The sequence below is a fragment of the Ictalurus furcatus genome, chromosome 5 (assembly GCF_023375685.1).
Source record: "Ictalurus furcatus strain D&B chromosome 5, Billie_1.0, whole genome shotgun sequence".
In the NCBI taxonomy this organism is placed as follows: Eukaryota; Metazoa; Chordata; class Actinopteri; order Siluriformes; family Ictaluridae; genus Ictalurus; species Ictalurus furcatus.
Window position 1 is genome coordinate 6886337 of NC_071259.1, and position 26846 is coordinate 6913182.

The 26846-nt window shown below is 39.9% G+C and overlaps 2 protein-coding genes across 3 annotated transcripts; one reads left to right on the forward strand and one right to left on the reverse strand.

The window, feature by feature from the left end:
* Nucleotides 1-1664: 1664 nt before the first annotated feature.
* tprg1l (tumor protein p63 regulated 1-like) lies at nucleotides 1665-11037 on the forward strand. The gene is made up of 6 exons (XM_053624513.1): nucleotides 1665-2275; nucleotides 4510-4601; nucleotides 6263-6313; nucleotides 6410-6535; nucleotides 7017-7170; nucleotides 7514-11037. Exons 1-6 carry the CDS (start codon nucleotides 2036-2038, stop codon nucleotides 7706-7708), a joined length of 858 nt encoding a protein of 285 aa, XP_053480488.1. The 5' UTR covers nucleotides 1665-2035; the 3' UTR covers nucleotides 7709-11037.
* A 23-nt stretch (nucleotides 11038-11060) lies between these two features.
* On the reverse strand, nucleotides 11061-26295 carry wrap73 (WD repeat containing, antisense to TP73). 2 transcript variants are annotated; one of them, XM_053624511.1, is made up of 13 exons: nucleotides 26206-26295; nucleotides 23630-23748; nucleotides 23258-23410; nucleotides 22717-22833; nucleotides 15918-15990; nucleotides 15726-15829; nucleotides 15406-15492; nucleotides 15094-15228; nucleotides 14707-14784; nucleotides 14411-14513; nucleotides 13330-13455; nucleotides 12751-12948; nucleotides 11061-12348 (listed from the first exon to the last, which is right to left on the reverse strand). In XM_053624511.1, exons 2-13 carry the CDS (start codon nucleotides 23696-23698, stop codon nucleotides 12242-12244), a joined length of 1350 nt encoding a protein of 449 aa, XP_053480486.1. In that variant the 5' UTR covers nucleotides 23699-23748; nucleotides 26206-26295; the 3' UTR covers nucleotides 11061-12241. The 2 variants fall into 2 exon arrangements, with proteins under 2 accessions (XP_053480486.1, XP_053480487.1); XM_053624512.1 differs by having other exon boundaries at nucleotides 23630-23751.
* Nucleotides 26296-26846: the final 551 nt, after the last annotated feature.

A 26846-nucleotide genomic window follows, 5' to 3' on the forward strand; every position in this document is an offset into this window, starting at 1 on the left:
AGGTGAAGTTTAAAGTATTTCTAGAGCTGTATTTAAAAAAGTGTTAGGCATAACATTGTTCTGTAACTGACCATGGTGTTTTCTTTATCTCAGCCTTCTCTTTACATTACCCCGTTTCTTAAAATGCAACTCATGAGGCAGAATGTGGGCTGCGTCACTTGAAAAGCCAATTCAATGTTTTAACTAGCAATTATATCACCTTGCAGTTGGATTCTCAAATCTGATTGGTCAGAAAGTATTGATTCATTTTCCATAACAGCAGCTCTGGCAGTAGTACTGACTGTAATTCACATCACAGGTTTATATTAATCCCCTAATTTCTCCATCTGGGGATTAATAATGTATTATCTTATCTTATCTTAATGTGGTAATTGTAAAACTTCCTCATAGTGGATTTTTGGGATATATATCGGTATAGTGGATGTTTTCTGTGAGGCTCTGTTTATTTAAGTAGGTTTTCCGACATGTGAAGGTCTTCAGGACAGAGGGCTTTGTGCTTTGCAGTTTCTCTGTAACATGACGAGCTGTGGGGAACAGTGGCTTAGTGGTTAGCACGTTTGCCTCGCACCTCCAGGTTTGGAGGTTTGATTCCAACCTCCTCCCTGTGTGTGTGGAGCTTGCATGTTCTTCCTTTGCTAGGGAGGTTTCCTCTGGGTACTCCGGTTTCCTTCCACAGTTGTATCTCTTCATTGTATCTTGTTGTATCTCTTCATTGTCCATAGTGTGTGAATGGGTGTATGTGTGTGTGTGACTGTGTCCCCCACCTTGTGCCCCAAGTCCCCTGGGATAGGCTCAGGCTCCCTGCGACCCTGTGTAGGATAAGCGGATAAGCATTACAGAAAATAGATGGATGTCAAGCTGCGTGTTTTTTTAAAAATTATTATTATTACCTTCAAGAGGAGGAAAAAGGAGAAGCTGGGGAAGGAACTGCTATAACATAAGTGATAACAGGAACTAACTTTTATGGACATTATGTAACTATAGATAAATACGCCAATGTTTACTGAATAAAAACTTTTAGATTCCCTCCTGAAAACAAAAAAACAAAAAACAAAACAAAAAACAAGAGAAACCAGAAATCACAGAAATTCTAATGATTTCCACTACAAATACCATTACAAACCATCAGCTAAGCACATTACCATTATTGGTGCTTAATGGTAGCCACTAGACATAACATGCCACCAATAGAAGGCAACAAATTACCAGTAGAGACTCACAGGGACCATTACAGCTTTCATTAAAACCAATACAATTCCCATTATAACCATTAAAACCATTACAATTTCTTTGAAGGTTTCTATTGTGTGTGTGTGTGTGTGTGTGTGTTTTCAGCAGGGTTTACAAATGAAACGTATAAGAGCAATAAAACACTTTTTATGCTGCTATTGGAAAATAATCAACTTCGGTGTAGTAATAGTAACCGCTTCATTTCGAGCCACACCGTCGTTGATCATTTTCCTAAAACAGCACGTCACATCATGCTTTATTTCTTACTTACAGTTCACCAAGCAGCCAGCAGAGGGCACCACATAGCTCCTTTAACTCTAATCCCAACAGATGAAAGTTGCTGATTAAGTGAATATGTTTGAGGCAAACTTTGTGGCGTTATTGTGTCAAGAAAGAAAGAAAAAAACCAATAATAATAATAAAAAAAGATGTATTAAATTATTAATATTATTGTTTGCCCGTGAAAGTCTAGCGAGCGTCATCTTCAAAACTGCATCGTTATCCAAACACAACAGTGTGATTTTCATGTGTAAACAGACCAGATGTGACCTCAGTAAAGCTGTGGGGATTTCTGTAAACACTTATTTATTTACAGTGGTTTATTTACACTGATTTATTTACACTAATTTGTATATGTGAATGTGGCTTTAAGACTGGAGCATGTGGGTGTTTCCCCACTAAGCAAAACAAGCTTCTGCAGAGGACCTACTGCTTTCTCCTGCAGAAATATCACAGCGCTGTAATTAGCTAAACTGAGCTCAAATCAAGTTAATACTGCAGTTAGTTATTAAACGTTTAGAATAATATGCTTCAGCTGAATGACACGATGGACCCGGAGAGTCCAGGGGCTGCGGTTCTTCACGCCGACGGGGTTGAGGACGCGCTGGACGGGCTGGAAGTGGCGTTCAGTCCGGGGCGTGAGGCCCAATCTGTCCTCGGCTTCGGAGCTGCTGTAGCTTGCTGCTCTCCGCTCCAAAAACTCACGCCTTTTCACGTCCAAAACCCAACCATGCGTGCAAAAGTGAAGGATTACTTCGTGTTTAGGGTAAGAACCAGACAGAATATGAATAAACAGTAGTTTATTAGGTTATTAATAACCGGGGTGTAAAGCAGGGCAGCTAATAACGACTGAATAGCTAGCTGTAATTATTATCAGCTCATTTAAAGCTTGGGCTAGCAAATACTCCAGACAAGTTTTTAATAAGATTAAGCTAGTCATTTTAGTGTAAAAATGTGTAAAGGTGTTCCCTTACAACTTTCTAAAAAATAAATATTGTTCTCCAATTATTATATAATTATGTATTTACTAGTCATTAATACGTCTTCTTTGAACTAGTTTAGCAGGTTAGCAAAACATTTCTCTGGGGGTTTTTGTGTCCTTTGGCATTTTCTTGCTTTAGTAAGACTGACATCCGTTTATATGTCAAATTACACCAAGGTGTGTAACATTTTCGATTTGATTAATAATTAATCGAAGTTATAACATGTATATGTATGTAAATGGCACTGATTTGCGTTTCTCCAAAAATTATATATAGTTACTTTTTAAGCATCAGACAGCTTCATTGACAGTCTTTGTGTTTTTATTAACCCTGTTTATATGTAACTTGTGTGTAAAACTGAAGAACCAATATAACCTCTGGAAAAAAAATTCATCCAAATGCCTCCCGATTCTCTATAAAACGTTTGGTTTTAATGCCTATATTAAACCTTTTCGTAACACAGTCTCCATTCTCTACTTATAAATACATACACCGGTCAGCCATAACATTAAATCGCCTACTAATATTGTGTAGATCCTGCTTGTGCTGCCAAAACAGCTCTGAGCTGTCGAGGCATGGACTCCACAGGACCTCTGAAGGTGTGCTGTGGCATCTGGAACCAAGACATTAGTGGCATGTAAGTCCTGTAAGGTGTGAGGTGGGGCCTCCATGGATTGGACGTGTTTGTCCAGAACATCCCACAGATGCTTGATCGGATTGAGATCTGGGGAATTTGGAGGCCGAGTCAACAACTTGAACTCTTTGTCATGTTTCTCAAACCATTCCTGAACAAGTTTTTGCAGTGTAGCAGGGTGCGTTATCCTGCTGAAAACGGCCACTGCAATTAGGGAATACCGTTAGCATGAAGGTGTGTACTTGGTCTGCAGCTATGTTTATGTAGGTGGTACGTGTCAAAGTAACATCCACATGAATGCCAAGACCCAAGGTTTCCCAGCAGAACGTTACCCAGAGCGTCACACTGCCTCCACCAGCTTGTCTTCTTCCCATAGTGCATCCTGGTGCCATCTCTTCCCCAGGTAAGTGACTCTCACGAACCGGCTTTCCACGTGATGTAAAAGGAAACGGGATTCATCCGACCAGGCCACATTCCTCAGCTGCTCCATGGTCCAGTTCTGATGCTAACGTGCCCATTGTGAGCACTTTCGGCGGTGGACGGGGTCAGCATGGGCACACTTCGGCTACGCAGCAAGCTACGATGCACTGTGTGTTCTGACCTCTTTCTATTACAGCCAGCATTAACATTTTCAGCAATTTGTCTATAGTAGCTCTTCTGTGGGATCAGACCAAACAGGCTAGCCTTCGCTCCCCAAGCGCATCAGTTAGCCTTGGGCGTCCACACGTCAACGGGTTCACCATTTGTCCTTCCTTGGACCACTTTTGGTAACCACTACATACCGGGAACACCCCACGAGACCTGCCGTTTTGGAGTCGTCTTGCTGTCACAATTTGGCCCTTGTTAAAATCGCTCAGATTCCTTACGCTTGCCCATTTTTCCTGTTTCCAACACATCACCTCCAAGAACTGACTGAACCTAATATATCCCACCGCTTGACAGGTGCCATTGTAACGAGATGAACAGTGTTATTCACGTCACGTGTCAGGGGTTTTAATGTTATGGCTGATTGATGTATAAAGCTTGCCTTGGTGAATGGACCATAATGACCGGGTTGAAAGCTGTATCGGCGAAAACAGATGCCTCACACGAAGATGAGAGGCTTCTGCTTTTAGTTTCCAGTACTTTCTAGTTCAGCCAGTGAGGCATGAAAAGGCACATCTGCAAGAATCGATGTACATTTGATTAACATTTATAATTCAGTTTTCTTTAGTAAAGCTGCAAGACTGATTCTAACAGCGCAATCTGAGAACAATTTATGGTTCACGATCCTACCACGGTGTCAAGTTGTATATGATTGGTATCAAGTATTATTTTAATGACCAGTAGGTAAATTATAGCATTTGATATTTACCTCATGTTTTTTTTTGTTTTGTTCTCCAGCCAGGAACCATCGAGCAGGCGGTGAACGATATCCGCACAGTGGCTTTGCCTTCAGAAGATGGCGAGGTTCTGAGCGTGTGGCTCGTAGCAGAGTCAGTTGCCTTTTTCTTTCATTACCTCACTTCATGTTAAAGATGTTGAAAATGGACTTCATCTCATAATTACAACTGTAACGTGCAGTTCGATCAGTCCTGAATTAGCCAGATTGTGCTACCATGTTACACAAACAAACAAAGATGGAGCTGGAGTGTTTTGCCTAACAATAGACAAAACACAAAGTGTAAGAAGGAGAAAATGCAAATCTCCATTCTTTGTTTTACGAGATTCAGTATGTTTACATGGACAACAGTAATCCGATATTAACCTGATTAAGACGATACTCTGATTAAGAAACCATCATGTAAACAGTGATTTCGGATGAGCTTAAAGTCATACTCGAAGTAAACACAAATCAAGTTAAGATATGTGGAGTACTCCTATGTTAGTGACTTTATCGCAGTGCATTACAGACGTGCACACCTTAATCACACTATTAACGTCGTGTGGGAGATTTTGCTGCATTTTGCGACAGGAAACACACACACGGCAGCGCTCAACCGTTTGGCGGCAAACAAGAGAGCACGGCTGCGTCCGAAACCGCGTACTTACCTGCTACATAGACGGTAAGTATGTAGTTTGGGACGCAGCCCACGGCTTCAAGCAGTCCTCTATTAACACCTATAGCATGACAAATAATTAACTGCACTTGACGCTTTCGTAAGATTAAAAATGAAACACCCAAAACTGTATACGGTACCATAACGAAGACGAACTGTGTGTCGATACGTGAAATTCTGGAGGGAACATCGGACGGTGTGGCGCGGTGACGTAATGACGTGTGCCGTTAATCGATCTATGTTCTATAACATGTACAACGGGAACATGAAAGGAATATTCTAAAAACAACTCATGTAAACACCTTAATCACAATATCGTCTTATTCAGAATAAGGTCAATAATTAGATTACTGCTGTCCATGTAAACGTACTCAATGCCCCTGTCTTTGTGGTCCACATTATGGGCATTTTCATATTTATTTATTTTTCCCTAGCTCACTCATTGGCTCTTACCATAATTATACTATATAATTATATCACTGTGCGTGAAACACAAGACTCATTGATGTTTTCCATCATTAAAAAAAAAAACTCCTTGTCTGTTCTGATTTTTTAATTTTGTTTGAAATAGAAAATCAGACTTAAAGTGCAAACAGCCTTACAAGTGTAAATGTTATTCTGTGCATAATGTTATGTAGTCTGTTATCATTTAAACATTTGTATGGCCTATGAGGTGCAGTTATGATGCAGGATTAAAGCTTCAGTTTGTAGGGGGAAAATACTCTTATAGTACAGTGTTCCCATGCTGTGTGGTCACCTTCCCATTCAAGTTATTTACAGTCAGCTTTGTGTCGGTTGTTGGGTTGGAGTCGGTATGAAATTTCTAGAGTAGAGAAAGTGTGAGAGTAAACCAGCAAACCAGATTGCTGTGAGTTTGGTGACGTAACCTACATTACAAAATATTCTTCTGTAAGCAGCTTATAGTAATACTACAAAGGGTGAAAATCCAAACTCTTACATCCTGTCATTTTCAAATACATGTTCAACATAAGATTGGTTTTGGAGATATGACATATGAAAACATAAATTGTTTTAATTCTCATGATCATACGGATTTCAGTCTTAAGTCTGACCAACCTGGTGCGCTTTCTCTACAGAGTCGATCACTGGAACAATGAAAAGGAGAGACTGGTGCTCATAACCGAGAGGTGAGAGAGGAAGTTCATCTTGTGATGTATTAACCTACCAGTGGAGTTGAACGGCTCTTCGTGTGCTGATGTCTGCTGTGTTGTGGTGTCTTGCAGATCTCTTCTGGTTTGCAAATATGACTTCATAAACTTGCTGTGTCAGCAGGTCATCAGAATTTCCTTAAACGCTGTGGACACCATTTCAGTTGGAGAGTTCGAGTTTCCACCAAAATCTCTGAATAAGTAAGATCATGTGAGAGCGGAGAAGCGTGCATCACGCTTCGTTAAAATGAACTCTGATCATTCGAACACCATCAGTGCCACATATATAAGGTCCCCGGACAAAACAATGAATACTTCCCCTTTTCTAAATAACAGTCAATCCTGTATAGAGTTCCCATGGGCCTGGGTTGGTGTTTCACATGTTGATTCGAATAATCAGACAGCAAACGTGTCCCAGTGTTCTGTCTTGCCAGTAAAACAAATTTAACCTTTATAGCCATTATCTTTTAGTGTGTCCGTGTTGTGTTCTGCTTGGACATGAAGCACAAAAGACAACCTCAGAGTCTGACAATATGATGTTATGCTATTTGTAGATTTTTTCGGGTCTAGGAAGTTCAGGATTACTCCGTTGTTTTGACCCGTTATTAATTGCTCACAACAGTGTAGTCTTTTAAATCCCCAGATCGACTAAAATCCGAAATCGATTGTTGTCTGTCTACAGGAGAGAGGGAAGTGGCGTTCGCATACATTGGGATAAACGACCGAGGCCTTCTTTCCTAAACCGCTGGAACCCCTGGTCCACTGACATGCCCTATGCCACCTTCACAGAGCACCCCATGGCCCACGCTGATGAAAAGGTGGCTTCCCTTTGCCAGGTAAATCCACAAACCGGATACTATAACTCTTCAAGCTCTTCAAACAATTATCTAAACTAAGTGCATTGTACATGTCTAATCTAAATCACACTAATTTAAGGTGGCTTAGTGGTTAAGGCTTTGAGCTACAAATTCCAGCACTGCCAAGCTGCCACTGTGGGTCCTTGAGCAAGACCCTTAATCTCAATTGCTCACTTGTATCCCGTGTAGAATTTTAAATCATTTTGCTTGAAAGTGTCGGCCAAGCGTGCAAATGTATATAAACGTAAGCATGCTGCGTGTGGTTATCCTGCTTTGAGTGATCACCACCTGGCTGCAGTGACCTTCCTGTTTCGTTCTTCAGCTGGAGAACTTTAAAATTCAGCTGATCCAGGCGGTAAAGCGAGCCCATAAGGAGTTTCCCATCCCGGGCCGGTCGAACGGGGTGCTGCTGCTGGAGCGGCCGCTGCTCATCGAGACCTACCTGGGCATCATGTCCTTCATCAACAACGAGGCCAAACTGGGCTACTCCATGACAAGAGGCAAGATCGGCTTCTAGTTCATCTAACCCGCATTGCTGCACTTGAATATGTCGAGCTCCATGAATCCCTTTTGTGTTGCTTGCCGGATTTCAGTGGGGTGTGAAGCATGCCCCTCTTCACACCACCAGTGTGCCTCGCTGGCTCCTCAGCATGTGCCTGGAAGCGTCCGATGCCAACGTTGATGCCCCTTTACTGGGCTCGTGCCATCCTGCTTCATTTTTGTGTCCCACTTTACTAAGTGTGTTTCCTAAACAGTATGTCGATGTGGGATTTGGAGTGTATGATGCTGGTGCGCTTTATATACATGTACAAGTAATGGAATAGGACAAAATATTTGCCATAATGATCTTAGGTATTAGGCATAAATTTAAAAAAAAAAAAAGCCAATTTAGTGTGTAATTCACCACGACCCTTTATTAACATGCTTGATCAGTTGTTCAGATTAATGATGGGGACAGACTCATAGAAAATGTTCATTATCGGTGAACAGTTGAATATCCATAATTTCAGTATTCAGCAACAGCAGAAAACATACACACCTGTTTATTATTTTATTTTTATTGCATGTAGTAGAAGTGCAACGTACACTGATTAACCTTGGCGTTTATGATTTTTGACCCGTTGCTATGACGATACAGGAAACAGCAGTCAGACCAAACGGCAATAATATTTCTAGGTCAATGAAGGGGAAAGGAGGCTAGATGTAACAGATGAGACTTATGAGCCTTTGCGTGTGTTCTCTTTGATTGGCTAAAAAAAAAAAAAAAAAGGAGACGCCTCTAATTATTAATTAGCATTCACGCCAGCCTTTCGCCTTGCTGTTTTCTTACCGTTGCTTGGCGCACATCTGTTCAAAAACAAATTAGCTAGCTAACTTTACCTCAACGTTAACTCAAATCTCGCACACAGTCAGTACACTGTATAAAGCTTATACACTCAGCCGGTTGCTAAATCCAAACCTACAGTTCTATATGAATTCACAAGATGCTGTTGGCATGGTCATCCTGTCCACCGACTTACAGAAAACTTCTAGGATTTTCTTGCTAGTAATGTTGGTCCCTTTTGATATAGTAATTACTAAGATTTTATTTTTTTTTTAAATTGTGGACTTTACAGACAGCAGCTAGGTGAACGACTTTCTCTCGGTTACACTGAAACTAGTAGTGTTGTCATCGATAAGCTATAAGTATGAGAAATTTCAATGAAATGCCTGTTCAAACATTTTCTTAAATTACCTTTTTTTTTAAAAAAAATCATATTACAAGTACTAAGCATTATTATAACCACTATTCCTAAATTAATTCATTTTAAAAATCTACTGTGATTGTCAAGTTTGAAACCTAGTATTAAAACAAAAAAAGGACATTCTTGCATCAATGAATTTTAACATTACTGCCACTGATGTTTCTAAGATTATTAATCTTACTATGTGATCTAAACTGTGTCTGCTTGCACCAGCCAGGCACTGAAGAATAATAACGTTAATTGATCTAATTCGTGTGTGAATTCAGCTCTCATTAACCAATGAGTGACGACTTGTTGACTTGTGTGTAGGGAAGTGATGTGTAAATCGATCTCTGTGGAACCAGACTGTTTATGCAGCGAGTTTTGAATGGAGCGACTCATGAAGCAAAAGGTGATGACTGTACTAATAACGTAAAGAACTGTAAAGTCATACGCTGCTGAAAGCTTGTTGTTGGTAAGCAGCTTCCATGGGTGAAAGTTGAGGGGTTTGTTCATAATAGTTTGAACTGATGAATTATGTTCCACTTCAGTCCAAACATTTCCTATGATTATAAATGTACTCATTATTATTTATTAACGTAAATGAAAAATCCACTGTGAATGACTTGCATATTGATCTTTATAAATAACACGTGCTCTTCCTGTGATTTTTTTTTTTTTTTGGTCTATTTGTCACTGATCACTTTTACTTCACTTTTATTTACCCACAATGCCATTCAACTACCAGCAGTGCAACTGCGATTTGGCCTTCGCTCCAAAGAGAGCGATGCAGCAGCGCTTTAATCCTTTAATCAGTCCAGCTTTCTCACTTCCTCATCTGTACGCAACTCAACAGATCAGTTTCCAAAACATCCTACTAACGCCAACTATCCGAGCTGCGTCTCTGTCGTAACTCCGTGCCCCTGCGCTGTATTCTGGAACTTTGAGGCCAGCATTTCCTGTCTCTTCTACAGTGGATTTCTCATTAATATGATGTTGAATGGGTCTGGAAAAAGCAGCTCTTGCTCATTTGTTTTAGCAGCTGACATAAACCTGACCATTATCTCTTATGTTTGAGATTTTCTCCTTGAATTTCTATTAATTGCCATAGCAACTGTGCTAGTATTGCACTCCTGTGCCACATCTGCGAACTTCTCACTGGAATAATGAAAACACCGCACCAACCAACAAATCCGCACCAGAATTTCGCAATCACACACAAATGTTCCAATGTAAACATTATTTTTAAATCTTTTTCAGTGTAGACTTTTCCTGAATATAAAAGGCCCAGAGGTCCTGTCGTATGGCAAGAATATTGCAATGTGATGACTTTTTTTTTTTTTTTTTGTCTTTAGCATTGATCTGTTCCATTTTCATCATTCAAGACGTTCTGCCTCACTTCATAGCAGCGAAGTCTGTGCAAGATTTGTGTTCCCTCGGTGTAACTAAAGTGGCTCGGTTTGTGACGTTAATCCCGGCTCAGGTTAGGTTAGTAATTTAGTAACTTTCATTTTAAATGCTGCTTTATTGTTCAAGGATGCAAATGAGGGTTAGGAGTTTAATTCTAACCGGAGGTGATTAGTGCAGAGGATTTAATACGGGTTCCCTAATAGGTTATTTACTTGTATGCACTTTTATTATTTTTTTTTCTTTCTCTCTCTCTCACAGTACAAGGTTATGTGTTTTGTACTAAACCTCCTAGTGATGGCACTGTTTGAAGGATTTTTCTTTTGTACAAATGTAAAGTGTTGCATGTGAACTGTGCATGTGGGTTACTGTGTAAAAAGTGCTTTTACGTGTGTGACATTTTGTAATCTGGTCGTTGCTTCGAATCACCCATTACAGCTTTTACACCCCTTTTTCTCTGGCAAAACATATCTAATTAATACTAATTACCCCTCACTCAATAGAATTACTGTCGCTCCTCAATTTTATGATGTCTAACCGCTGGACCACTTTCTGAGACCCAAATTACCTCCGATTATTAGTTACTGTTGCCCCTTTTCATGCTTAAGGTTGGTTTTCGGCACCAGCCTCAGCATTGTCGTCTACATCTCAGTTCTGTTGATTTGTACTGTACCGATGCTCATGCTAAAACTTATTAAAATTGCTGTACATTCTTGTATGTTGGTTTCTCGGTTAATAAACAAGGTCAAAGGGAGTGTGTGGGGATGCAGTCACAAACACTCAGGCTCAAGAAACCCTTACAGATTTGTAGAAAACTTTATTAGAAATTCTGAGCCTGTAAAAATAATCCTAACCTCTACATTTACAGATAAAAATATCTCCTACATCACACAGAACATGGTCCCTATAAAGCCTAGATGTAAACACATGTAAAACAGAGTTGTGAGCAATATCCTAACTGTCATAGTCGATTTTTACATATTAATGCTCTTACTTAATGAATATTTAGCATCTTAAATAATATAACATTTAAACCAGACAGTACTGAACGTTACAATATGAACAGCTTCAGCTTGTGCGTATTTGTGTTCCAGCATTACAATCCTGTAGTCCTGAGGTACATTAAACATCACAGCAGTGCTATTTTCTGATGTAAAAATTCCAGCCCTTATTAGCACACTTATTTACTGTACTCTGCCCTTCATATCATCAACCCCAGATTCATTGCAAACTTCATTTAACTATTAAATTGTCAACACTATTTTAACTTAAAGGAATATTCCAGGGAATTATTTATAAGGAGGAAGAATGTGTGGTGACAAAAAATACTGAAAAACCTTGGGGAAAACCTGTGTTGTTCTAAGGTGTTCAGAGAGGGTTTGATTGTGTTCGTGTAAACGGGTGCGTGTTTTAAACATTCGACAGTTTTACGACCACGCTTAGGCTTCTATTATGAGCAAGTTTTGTATAAAACGTCAAAATTCTTGTCTGATAGAAATTTGTGGCGTTGTCAGGATTCAAACTCGATCAAAATCTCTCGACAATCGGAAAACGCTTTTCTGTTGTGCCACTTGAGAAACCTGTAGACTGAATTTTGACTCAAAAATGCTTAAATAGTACTGGAATACTATAAGAACATACTACCACTATGATAATTTTGCGAGTCCTTCTCAACGAACGTCTAAGCCTGAAAAATAAAATAAATTTAAAAAAAAGTACACCATATGTACCAGATGGAATGATTTTGCCAGGCAGGGCATCCATCTTCCAGCACTAGGGTCTATCAGCTTTTAATTCTTATACACTGGTGTAGGTCTGCCCCCTAGCAGAGAGCAGTTACTTTTAAAATAGATCCAATTAAGATGGAAGTGGACGACGCTGGTGCTAGTTTAATGTAGCCAGTGGCTTTTCCTTGGCACTCACTTCTCCCCTTCTGTGGCCATGTAGCACACACACAGCTGATCTTTCCCCAACAGGACCAGAGATTCTCCATCGCAGTGCCAGAACAGTGACTGCACCTGTAAACCTGAGTTACACAGAGCATGTCAGAGAACCACCAGGGTGTGGAGGAGGTAAAGTAATCCACTTTGAAGAGGTGCACGCCCTGTTATGTTTTATTCCTTACATAAACAATATTTACAACACAAATGCTGGTTGCTGGAAGTGCAAATAAGAGATGGAGGGATGTGTTTTTACCCGTTTTTTTGTTGTTGTCTTTTTTAACGTTTTATTTCAGCTTGTTACGCTTGGGTCAAACATCTAATCATAATCTATGCAATATAATCGGATTTTTAAAAAAAACAAAACAACAACATTGTTCTTTTCATGTACCATAGGGACGTATTTGTGATGAATAATTTTTTTTAGCATAAATGTAAAATGACTCGGTTTGACCTAGAAACAGTAACTGAATGCTGCTTGCACTCACCTACACCTTCCACTTCCACTTTGACCGACACACAGCCGGCGGGGGACCACAGATAGAGTTTGGCGTTTCCGGTGCAGAGTGCCAGGCGTGGCCGGCGTGGGTCCCAGGCGAAGCAGCGCACAGCTGAAGCGTGTTCCAGTACGGCCTGCAGGCTCAGCCTCTGCATGTCCCACAGCCACACACACTGCGCCATGCTGTCTGAGACACGCGGTTGGCACAGCGTCAGCCAGCACAGTGGCATTACTACTCATCAGAGTACTTAATGATGATTAACACCCCACCACCAAGCCAAACAGGAAGACACACTTGTCAGGGAGTTTGCGCTCGCAAGAATCAAGTTTAGTGGATAGAATAAAGGGGAAATACACAGCAGCTAAAAGCAGCAAATGTCTCCAAATACCAGACTCATCGGGCAGCCGGTAATGCTTCTCATGACTGGTATTGATGCCAAATGGGGCAGGGGGCACTCATCAGGAAATGGCTATTACATACTGTATGTGAAAGAAGCTTCTAGATTTACCCTTGATTCTAACAAACTATTTAAAAACAATGACATAATATTGATCATTAGATTCTTACCATTTTTTGTGGCAAGGTAGCGATTGTCTGCACTGAAAGCAACAGCAGAGATTCCGATTTTGGGGTTGGCACGATCTGGATCAGGCTTCACCACTGACACTTGGACTGGCAATGGAGCAATCTCATCTGAAATAAAGTCAAGTTGAATAGAAACAGCTCAACTTTAGAAAGTCCAGTCTCATCCTAACACATCCTAGTTGTAGACCAGTGCCACTCATCTCCTTGTGATATTTGACTCAATTCAGGGTTATGTCTGTTTATCTACGGTATAGTGTATATCAGCTTGTTTCAGAGGAGTGTGGGATGTCAGATTGCTGTGAACACATCCCCGGAAGTGCAGTGCAACATCTGTTTCCACTAAGAAATCTTTGAATTTGAGCCACGCAAAATACTCAGGCAAAGTGTGACTGCCAGCGTGGGTGGTTTCATGTTTTTAGGAGCAGACATGAAGGCATTTTGGAAGAGATCTTGTGTCAAAACATGACACTAGGCGCTATGTTTTCAGCCGTAAGATTTATATGGGGGCATTCTCGCAGAGCTCAGTCAATGGTCTGCCTACAGAAATAGTTGGTCAACTCTGCTGCGTGCTGGAATTCATAATGGCCCTGTCACCATTTCGAGCCTTCCAGCCTCAGGCTCCACTCAAACACAACTGTCTGCATAACACGCAATATTAGCATACACCCTCACCCACACACACACCAACAGTGCTCATCAGCAAGATAACAAACACGACCTAATATAAACCAAAGCAGAAGGTTACTTGAGGTAATATAATAGCTAAACATTTAAAGAAATAAATATGATGACGATTAGAAATATTCAGATTTATGGTCTATTTTCGTCATGAAGTGGCTGAATGATGTACATAAATAGATTTTTAAACTTGATTTTGAATGATCATATTTCTTTGTGCTTAATATTATTCAAAAATGTAACATTTGGAAATTATTTTACTTTTTAAAATCAATCTGTTGATTGTCTATTGTTCTGTTCTTTCCTCCTCGATCAATACAAGGCAACATTAACAGAGCTCCACTATAAAAACATCATCTGCTTCATGCACACGTATAGGCCTTACATTTACTCTGTGTGTTGAATAAGGAACTTGTCGTGGCGATCTGATGACTGGACAAATCCTCGATGCCAACAACAGGCTTTTTCTCCACCTCTTTGTACACCACCTAATAACAAACAAACAAACGTCCTCGAACGCCATCCAGCTTTCTGCATACACATACTGTATGCCGCCATTTCTCAGCCATCTTCTTCTATAAGCCATGAGAATGCACGACAAATTCCAAATCGTAGCAGAACTATATCAAGTGTATATCAAGTGACTAGAAACAATGGACAAAATTTGGAATAAATGCATACAGCTTTGGAGTTAGCGATTGTAGCTGGATGCTCGAACTCGACGAGCTTCTTCCAGGTGATGTGGTTCAAGATCCGAATCTAATGGAAAACAACCATACCATAATAGCTTCAGAGACACTGGTTTGTATTAGCATGTCAATGGTTCTTAGAAAATATCGCAGAAAATTACATATAAATTTATTTCCTCTTAAGATAATCCATTTTTTTCTTTCTCTATGTTGTGGGAGTCGGAACAAAACAAAACTATGGACTGTCTTTGGCGACCTGAGGTCTGGTTTGAGAACCATTGGCTTAAACGATTAAATTAATACATTATAAGCATAACCTTATGCCAAACATCTTAATGTCAGAAGCTAAAAGCAGGTTGTGTTTTTGTAGAGGTTATACCTTCTCATCGTAGCTACCGATGGCCAGAAACTGGCTACTGGGACTCCAGGCGACTGATTTAATGCCCAGTGACCATTCATAAGCACTGTAGGTTGATAGCAGACGCCCATCCAGGGAATACAGCAGCATTTTGTACTAGAGGAATATACGTATATTAGATACTTTAAAAACAACAACAAAATCTGAGAAACTTTTTGGAATTATTATGTTCACATGTATTCTTAGATGTTTCATTCTGGATCACAGTGTGCATATCACATATGGATCTCAGGACATTCCTCGTTAATCCTCATTAATGAGATGGATTCTCACCTCGAGACAGGCATCCCACGCTGCAAGCACACAGCCGTTAGGAGACCACTCCACCCCTGCTAGGTCCTGTGTTTCTGTCTCAAAATGCTGCAGTACAGTGTCACGGTATGTCAAAATCATAATACTCCCAAATTAATAATAATAATCTGAGCATGACAGATAACACATATAGGCTTCACCTAGCCAGCTGACTTCTTATAATCCTGTCTTTACAACAGAATCCTCAAACACCATAGACAGGGAACACCATCTAGGACCCTGACTGTCCTGACTCTCCTAGTAAGTGGACTGTAGTGGCTTAAGAAAAAGAAAATGCTCACCCTGAGAAGATGCCAATCGTCACAAACAAATATACTAATGTAATCTTTGCAGTCTCGACGCTCAGCTAGAGCCATGTAGTGTCCGTCTGCGCTGAAATCCATCCCTGATGATGGCAAGATTGTTGGCGATGTTTGTAAACTTCTGAAACTTTTTCGCTTTGTCTAAGCTAGTTTTCAATCTCGCACACTCACCTTTCTGGCAGGCTTTAGGGTACTTGATGTAGGAGACAGATTTGTTGCAAAGAGACCAGACAGTGATTCTTAACTGTAAGGATAAAGAGAGAAGGCCGTATTAAACAACAAAAGCTATTTTATATTGCTTAAAGCACAAAACAATGAGAAGGCTTGGAATGATAAATAATTGCTCCAAGTAACTATAAATACTGTATGTACAGCTGTATGCCAAATCTTATTCATCTTTGAAGTGAAAAGATGTGAACACAACTATTATATATATATATATATATATATATATATATATATATATATATATATATATATATATATATATATATATATATATATATAAATCTTTATTAAAAAAAAAAAAAGAAAATAATTAGGGGATTTGAACTTTTTACATACACCAAGATATACAAAAGGCATTTTGTACAAAGATTTTATAATATAATTTTCACCACTGGATTCATTTTAATGCCTCTGCCACTAAGTGGTATAAGTGGTACAGGCATTAGGTTTTCAGGTAGTCTGAGTGGTTGTAAGATTTATATGCAAATAACTTTTTATACAGCAGATGAATTGATTGGATTTTGGAATTGATCCAAACAGGGTCAAGGTCAGAAAAAGGTCAAATCTTTGAAATATATTTTAAAGGCATTTCAGGCATAAAAATTAGCAACAAGAAGTACTAGACTTGTCGGTGGCAGAGACATCCCTGTCAACACTGCTGGCTTGGAGTTCGATGTATTCTCGATTAATACTGTGACACAATGAAACCGTGCTAATTTCAGACTAGAATGTCCTATCGTGAAAATGTTAAACCTTAACTCCCCTAATATAAACATCCATCCATCCATCCATCCATCCATCCAGCCATTTTCCATACCGCTTATCCTACACAGGGTCACGGGCTGCCTGGAGCCTATCACAGGAAACTTGGGGCACAAGGCGGGGGACACCCTGCATGGGGTGCAACCGATTCCAGGGCATAATCACACACATTCACACAACCATTCAAATGCTACAGACAATTTGGAAATACCAATTAGCCTACAACGCATGTCTTTGTAACAGTGTACTCAGAAGAAACCGCCGAAGCATGGAGAGAACATGTGGGATTTGAACCCCCAACCCACCGTTCCCCGTTAAACATCATATTCTTTAGATGGATTTTTAAACAGAGACATTTTTTTCCACACATTGTCAAATGCATGAGATTAGCGCAGGCTTCAACTCTGATAGGACCCTCAGCAAGTGTTTTCTTTTGAAGTGTGAAACAAAATCTGAGCAAATAGAAAATGAACCTAAAACAGTTTTACTCAGATTTGGACTAGGCAAATGGAGTAACAGTTAAAAATGCACAAAAAGATTAACGTTAACAACATATGGCATTGATGTGCATGAATGTGTGTATGGTGAATTATATTTGTACAGAAAACCCTGGAGGTAGAGCCATTGACCACTAATCGCTCTATAGCGTTCTTCTGGAAAAGACCATCAGCCAAATGCCTTACGTGTATATGTAAAATGTAAATCTACATGTTCTGTTGGTTGTAATTAAACCATTAAATCAGTATGAGGTGGCCTATAAAGTGGAAAGCACTCATACACTCTTTTACAAGCTAGCCACTGTGTAGCCTTAGGAGTTAACATACTTTATGGAAAGCACATCTAAAGCTATTCCTTTCTCTCTTCCTGAAACATGTCTAATAAACTCACAGATACATCACAAATTTAGCCCTACAACGGAAGATGCTCTCTGTGCTCCCCTGGTGTGTCCTCTGGTGAACTCAAGGCCTAGAAGGACACCTGAGGTGCATCAGCTGCTCCCCCACTCATGGCTATCTGTCTTCATCCATGAATGGATTGAGCAAAGCAATACAGCTGCATCAGACATCTCAGTTCTATGGAAACCAGCATCTCAACAGGGTGATCACTTTAAGCGATGCCGCCTCTCATCACGTCTGCTACACAGAGTGGGTTATCAGGGGAACTGGTGTGAAAGAGAGAGAGGCCTGGCATAGCTGAAATCTAAAACTCTAGGACAGTGGAGAGGAAGTTGGGAGATGATTCTTCCGTGTTGCAATGCAGTGCAACGGAGGCCCGAAGAGCTGGTGAGGCTAGCGCGTTCAGGGGTTCGGCGAGCCAGCCAAGGCAGACACGTGTCAGCACCATGTCTGAAACCACATGGGAATATTCAGCACCGTGACAGCTGCAGCTCCCTGAACAGCCATAAGAAAACAACAGTATCACATTGAAGGCTGCTTTAAAAAACTGCAACCCAACATTGTCTACTACTGTTGATGTAAGACCCAAGTACACAGTCCATCTAAATTGAGTAAAATAGTGAAACAATAATGCTTACAGTGCAAAGACAATACAAAGAATGCAACTAAAACGTTTACAGAATACACCGAAGAACATATTTGGAAATGAAATGAATCAATATGATTCACACTGGGAAAGCCCCTTTGTATGCAAGAAGCTGCAGTGGCATTTGTAAGAATCTTTACATAGACCTGCCTGTCAGCAAAGGATTAAGCCAGGGCATTCCACATCAGAAAACATCTTTAAAACGATACAGTGCCAATGCTCCTGTTACAGATTTGATTCTCACTTGAATCCGATACAGACGGCCAGACATGCTAAGGGGGCAGGAGATGCCACCCCTGCCAGCCTGGGGATTTTGGGCCATGGCTAATGCTCAGCATTTTGACTGTGAGCTATTAGAAAACCGAGACCGTAAGCAGCCTCGGTAGTTTAATGATGGCACACGCATTGTTGGTAAGATCCCAAACAATGTGGCATCATTTCAAAAGGTATAGTATTCAACAGTGCCCTTGGGTTTCTTCTTTCAAGAGACTCTTACAACACTCAGCAAACACTTGGATTATTATACCTGGGACAAAGTGTTAGTTGGCTCGAAAATCTTGGTGTCTCCAAACTGAGCTGGAGCTGCTCAAAAAAACTAAACAAAACAACAAAAAAAAAAACAATCCAGCTCTAGCACCAAAACAAAAACGACAAAACAAAGAAACTAACATAAAACATTTCAGGGAAAGTCATAAAATTAGACCAAGAGAATACAATTACACAAATGAGACAAAAATGTTATACCTGGCCATTTATTTATTGAGGAAAATCATCCAGTATTGCATATCTGTGAGTAGTCAAATGTATGTGAACCTCGAGGATTAGCAGTTGATTTGCAGGTGAAATTCGAGTCAGGTGTTTCCAATTAATGGGATGATAATCAAGTGCGAGTGAGCGCCCTGTTTTACTTAAAGAACAGGGATCTATCAGAGTCTGATCTTCACAACGCATGTTTGTGGAAGTGTATTATGGCATGAACAAAAGAGATATCTGAGGACCTCAGAAAGAGAGTTGTTGATGCTCATCAGGCTGGAAAATTTTACAAAAGCATATCTAAAGAGTTTGGACTCCACCAATCCACAGTCAGACAGATTGTGTACGAATAGAAGAAACTTAAGATCATTGTTACCCTCCCCAGGAGTGGTCGACCAACAAAGATCACTCCAAGAGCAAGACCTGTAACAGTCCACAAGGTCACAAAGGAACCCAGAGTAACTTCTAAGCAACTGAAGGCCTCTCTCATATTGGCTATGTTAGTGTTCATGAGTCCACCATCAGGAGAACACTGAATAACAATGCTGTGCATGGCAGGGTTGCAAGGAGAAATTCTCTGCTCTACAAACATTCCTGCCCATCTGCAGTTTGCTAAATATCATGTGTACAAGCCAGAAGGCTATTGGAAAAAATGTTTTATGGATGGATGAGACCAAAATAGAATTTTTGGTTTAAATGAGAAGTGTTATGTTTGGAGAAAGGAAAACACTGCATTCCAGCACAAGAACCTTATCCTATTTGTAAAAAATGGTGGTGGTAGTATCACGGATTGGGCCTGTTTTGCTGCATCTGGGCCAGGACGGCTTGTCATCATTGATGGGACAATGAATTCTGAATTATATCAGTGAATTTTAAAGGAAAATGTCAGGACATCTGTCCATGAACTGAATCTCAAGACAAAGTGGGTCATGCAGCAAGACAATAACCCTAAGCACACAAGCCATTCTACTAAAGAATGGTTAAAGAATAATAAAGTTAATATTTTGGAATGGCCCAGTTAAAGTCCTGACACTATCCAACAAAAATGTTGGGGAAAGACCTGAAGCAAATAGTTCATGTGAGGAAATCCACCAACATCCCAGAGTTGAAGCTGTTCTGTACTGAGGAATGGGCTAATATTCCTCTAACCCGGTGTTCAGGACTGATCAACAGTTACCGCAAACGTTTTGTTGCAGTTGTTGCTGCACAAGGGGGTCACACCAGATACTGAAAGCACAGGTTCACATACTTTTGCCACTCACAGATATGCAACATTGGATCATTTTCCTCAATAAATAAATGACCGAGTATAATATTTTTGTCTCACTTGTTTTAATTGGGCTCTCTTTGTATACTTTTAGGACTTTCAGAAAATCTGATGATGTTTTAGGTCATATTTCTGCAGAAATATAGAAAATTCTAAAGGGATCACAAACTTTCAAGTACCACTGTATATTGTGTGTTTGCAAAATATCACAGAAATGTTTGAGCAAATTTGTGTGTCCTATGAGCAATTTGACTGATCTCAGCAGTTTCAGATGAGTTCTCAGAGAGTGTTATGATAAACCATGGTATTGGTGTGATCGGTCACAAGCTCACCTTCCTTGATTTGCACTGCAGTTCCCATGGCAACAAGTGTTTTTATCTTTTTTTTTTTTTTTTTTTTAAAGTTCGTGTTTAGTTATCAGTCTCCACCTCATCTTTTAAGTGGTCTGTCTCTAATTATGCCCACCTGTACCTTATTTCCCGGTTTTCATACTCTCTGCATTTTCCTGTGTGTTTAGGTCAATCTTTAAAAATGACACACTACAGCATCATCTGTTTGGTGTGGTGTGATTACAAAGCGCTGACATTGGCTTCTCCGATAAATGTTAAATGTCTCCTTACAGAAACTTGGACCACATCACTGGTTATACATATTTCTTTGTTAAATGGCAAGTTTTATCCATTTATACTTATTACTCTTGATTTTTTTTTTTTAGATCGCTCATCATAAGTGTCACTGAATGAGCTGCTGCTATAGAAACAATAACATATCAGAAAGAGAGCATTAATATAAACTCATGATTTGAATTACAGTCAGCATTAATGTTTGAGCCGTGCTGTTACAACACCTTTTGACCAATCAGAATTAAGAAATTTAGGAGCGCGTATAAAACAATAGTCCATAATATTCAGCTTTCACATGCATAATAGTCATAGTCTGTTATGAATCCAACACTAGTCATTTGCTTTTTAGACATGTCGTCAATTAGAATTTTGGCATATGCAAGGAGTATATCACCACCGATGCATCCATTTCACAATTGCCTGCTTTATAAACCACAGCCTTCAGGCAACCACAATCACCTAAATGCTCTCACAAAACGTATTTTCACCGTAGTTATCACTATCCAAATATGACGCGCCGCTGGAAAGTCCGTTAGCTGTAATAACACACGTGTATCCCCGTCTGTCTGCAAATAAACTCTACAAGGGGGCAGAAAAAAAAACACACTGGCTGCATTAACACCACACAGCTGTTCCCAAACAAGTTAGCATCCTGTTTATGACCATGAAACCAAAGTCCCAACATGCAAACCACCTTATAACCCCAACCTTAACGTATTCTTATCTAGTGTGAATGCGATATCATCTGAAGCCTAATGCCAGGGACTGAACTCTTAACCTCTCACCTGTGCGCAAACGCTGTTAATGACAGAGCTTTACTACACCTGCCTGCCTCCAGCATACACACATTACATTAACTAACATGACAGAAAATCAACACTACTCATTTCACCTTGTGACAATAAACCGTCACGTCAGAGAGAATTGGAAAGACAAAGTCTGAATTTTGATTGCTACTGAGTGGGAGAGAAAGTGAGAATGCCACAGACACCCAGCTCTGTGCCCCCTCTTTCATTCCCAGACACAGCTGCTCTCCATCTCAGCACCTGTCAATGACTCTTGGAGTCGAGTTCAGGCAGCAGGCATCTCCTGCTCTGGCATTCAGCCCATGTGTAATCCTAACAGGCAGAGATAGAGGGATGTAGAGTGATTCACATGTAGTTCTACACTGTCCTGGGTATCTTTCACGGCCATTTCAGAAGCACCTCTGGATCAGGATATACTTCCCACATCCACAGTAGTTAAGCATGTGTGAATTCATGGAGCAACCTAAACCACTACACAAAGTTGGAGGGAAATTCCAACTTCGGATTTTCCATATGATGAGTTTGGAGCTTATCACAAGACAAGCTGTGGTTTCTAAATTTGTCTTTCAATGTATTTCAAGTATTATAAAGTGCACAACAATCCACCAAAGCTATACTGAGTGACACTTTCTAAATAAATTAAATTAAAGGCCTGAGATTATTTGTTTCTAATTAATTCAGTCCAGACTTGCTTTCCAGTGTTTTTTTCCCCCAGGAATTTGTTAAGGAGTAGGAATGCTTACACACACATGGTAATCGTATGATACCAGTAACCCCAATAAACGATCCCTCCCTGGTTTTTCCCCCTCATTGACTTGACTGTAAAGTGAACAGGCGCAGGACATAGCTCAGCGCACTATGTTAGATGGTTATTTGAGGTCTGAAGCCAGCCCTGTTCCACCCGACAGCCTGCTATTTTCAGGTCGTCGGTTACGAGGCAGCGACAGTTGACATGGCACGGGTTAGACTCCTCCTGACTTCACACTTACGTGAAACTCGGTGGTGTTGAGTATGTGACGTCCGTCTGGACTCCAGCGTGAGGAGACTAGTCCGATCGAGCCCTCGTCTATCTTACAGCGCCAGTCTGGCTGCTCCAGAGACCACACCTGTGAGAGAGAGAAACACGCTTACACGTGAACGTGCACACCATCACCACTAAGAACAGCCCTGTTCACAGCTTCCGTTCCATCTGCACTCCTGAGCCTGGGACAAAATGAAGGACTGGCGCTGGCTTCCCTTAGAAAGGTAAGTTTTTTTTTTTCTATTCTTTTGAAAAGTGATTATGGACAGGGATATTCATTTAAAAGACAATGCAGGCAATGTGAATCTAAACAAAGGAGTTATTGCTCCAAATCATTTTGCACATCTTTTACCAATTAGGCAAGGCTGGATACACTGCTTTCGAATGCATCATTCATTCATGACATTTCCACATTAAAGGCACGCGCTTCCAGGAAACTGTTCATTATTTCCCCCACCTAATTAGCTGATCTGACTCTCAGCAGCAGGACTAATAAGTTCTGCAAGTACCTGTACAAGTCCTCTTTTGTACATAGCACAGAGGATGAAGAGGGAATCTGAAGACCACTCCATGTGCACAACCTGGTCCAGACAAGTGTAAAGCTGCAAAATCTGCAGAGTCCTGACATCCCGCACTACCAGGCGATACTGAACACAGGTGGCCTGCGAGACACACGGGGTTAGTTAGAGCGTGGGAAATGATCTATAACCCATATTGAAATGAGAGATAACAGCATTGTTAAGCATATAATAATCAGGGCCTATACACAAGTCATATTTATATAACAGAGATTGAGTTTTTATCAAAGATGCTTAGGATCATAATTTCCATTAGGAGATAGTTATGACACCTATATCAAATGCTGAGATTTGATTCCATACCAAATACTTTCCATCAGGGGATAGTTTGCACAGCTGGTTGGACTGCTTCAGGAGCTCGGAGAAATTCATGCCAGGGCACGAAAGGTGATGCGCAAAAGGTGAATGCTAGGATTCTCCTGCTGCTGGGATTTAAGATTCACATCAGTTATATAGATTTTTTCAGCAGCTGCACAGACTAAAAGAAATACTTAGCACTGTGTTCTGCCTTAATACACACATTAAAGTGAAAACATTTCCAAAGTCTTAAGACAAAATGAATATATATATATATATATATATATATATATATATATATATATATATATAACATTTCGTTTTACAGATGTTCTTTCATTATCACATGTAACAAAAATGTTCAAATAATACATGATAAGCAATATTAGTATATTAAATAAGTATTAGTATAGTATATAAGAATATTATTCAATTCTAAATTGTAAGATTAAAGTTTGCATCACACTTTCTGAAATTAATCTAAATTACTTTATTATCCAGTATCCAAATTACCCAGTACCTTGTGGTACCAAACAGTACCACACCAAGTGCCTTCATAACTGCCTCTAATGATGGTTTGCATCCTCTGAGCAGATTATTCAACCCCTTTTTTCTCAAAAATATCTGCTAAATCTCATGCAACGCCTCCTTCAAATTTGATCCGGAGACCAAAAGGGTCATAGCAAACGTATGACTTCTTTCTTATGGTTCCTCTCTACTTATTTTGTATAACTGTCTTGTTGCACGAAACACATTCATTTTTCTTTCGAAATGTTTTGTTGGGGTTTTTTTTTTTTATTGTAAATCAGAAGTATAATTTCATTTTTTCATCCATGCAAACTGCATGATGCCAACTTTCATTCACCCACTTTGTGGAACAGTTTTGCCTGAACACCAATGCCTTTGTTATAATAACTCATATGAAACACATGATGGCGCCACTCCAACTTCACCGAAATCCACATGGCTGAGTCTGAAATAATAGTGTTAATATTCATTTAGATGAACAAGAAGAGTTTTATATTATACACAGAGCACTCTTATGTTTAGACTTCCATCACTATTTGTATAATTTAACTTAAATGATCGAATTGCTATAAACGTTGACTCTTATGTTCCTTTTACTTCCAATTATGGAGGGCTGCTTAATTTATATTTACTGAATAAACATGGTTTCAATGTCATATGCAGCCTGCATTTAGGGAAATAGACTATATGCACTAAAGATGTGTCGCTCATGAACGAATCTTTACTATGACTCAAGAACAACGTGTTGTCTTAGAGAGTGATTCGTGTCTGAACACACACACACACACACACACACACACACACACACACACAGAGAGAGAGAGAGAGAGAGAGATTTGAATTATACTCTGCTGAAATGAATGAAATGACTCGAAAAAGATTCGTTCATTTTGCTGAACGAGATTCAAAGATCCGAGTCAGTAAAATTATCTGAACTTCCCATCACTAATAAGCACAAGCTGCACTGATTTCATTCGCCAACAGTCATTGATATTTTCCATTTCATTTCTCATTCCACGCCATCGCTGACTCACCAAAACTTGCTGACGATCAACATTTTAACAGATCATCATGTTACGATACACTTCTCCTGGAAACCTTGTGTATCGTCAGTACTTTTATAACATCGAGCAACTCCGGTGTCTCTCAATTTTATTCGTGTGCCGTTTTTAACGACGGACATCATCACAAAACAGCTTTACAGAAATTCCAAAGTAGCTTTAGATCATTAATGAGCGAGTCGGAGGCGACAGTGGCAAAGAAAACTCCCCGAGAGGACATGAGGAAGAAATCTTACAAGCAAACAGACTCAAAAACAAAGCCCACTGTCTTACAGGTGACACCGAATAGTGGGATTATAAATCATTACTCTTCTACAGCAAATCAGGAAAATAATAATAATAATAATCATAATAATAACTATGTTGAAAGGATGTTCAGTATGAGTATATTATGAAGAGGATGAGTACAAAACAGTATTTATGATTATAGCAGCAGTTCAAAACAAGCAGCTGATTATACAATATAAACATAAACTACATTCATTATAAATACCTTATAACATTTACACATTATAAACTAATTTACTCCTCGGGTTTCTCCTGTTCCTAAAACATGTAATTTTCTGAGAATACTGAATTAATAAAATCTGACAGATGTACATTGGTTCTAATATATGATTTATTAGAGGTCATTTCTCACCCTTCTAAACTTTCCAGACATAGAAATCTACTCAAAACGCTGCAGTGACCTATTAAGTCTACATGCAGGGAGTAAGGATTCATTTGGGACTCAGCCCGTGTTTGTTTGTAGCCTACACACGACGTTATGCTTCCCTTAAGATTCCTACAAGCTAACAGGTTTCTCTTTTGCTAGTATTTCACTTTAGAAATGAATCACAGATGACTAAATATTGGCGGTGTGATATAGGCTACCAAAGGAGCCGCCACAACGTGTCCGTTATAATTAGCTGGCTAGCTTATCTCATTCAAACACGCTCACTAATCACAACAGCCTCGGAGCGATTAGCTAAACCTCGAACACGTCATATTTACCTTGTAGACCGGACTAGAGGAGAGTTTCAAATGATAAACAGTGTAGAAAATGAAGGAAGTTCATCTGTGCAGCTAAAACCTTGAATCTTTTTTTTTTTTTTTTTGACGGTTGGACTGGTGTTTCGGAAGTGTATCAACAAGCAACCAATCACCGTTGTGCTTGTGCGTCATGGGAAATGTAGTTTAGTGTAGTTCATCAGCGTGAATGAGTTTTAAAAGCGTAGAATTTGAAGTTAATGGGAATGTGGATGGAAAATTAGTTCGACGTGTAGTGTTAAAAATTCATATTTTTTTAAATATATATTTTTTATTGAAAATATTACCTACAAAATTATAACAACCCTTATGATAGTTTAAATATTTGCAATGAAAAGTGATAGCGTGTATGTGTGAGAGAGTGTGTGTGTGAGAGAGTGTGTGTGTGAGTGAGTGTGAGTAGCCTACTGCTTGGCTGTGTCTGAGGCTGCAGGGCTGTTGGATCAGCGCACTGTGTGATCCCCTGGTGAGAGAGTGGCGTTTCCCGCTCGTGTGAGCCCAAACGGCGGCTAACGCCTCCTCCTGTCAGCCCTATTTCTCCCAGCACCCAGCCCATCCCAGCAAACCTAGTTCCCCATCCCCTAACCTGCTCCATCAGCTCCTAC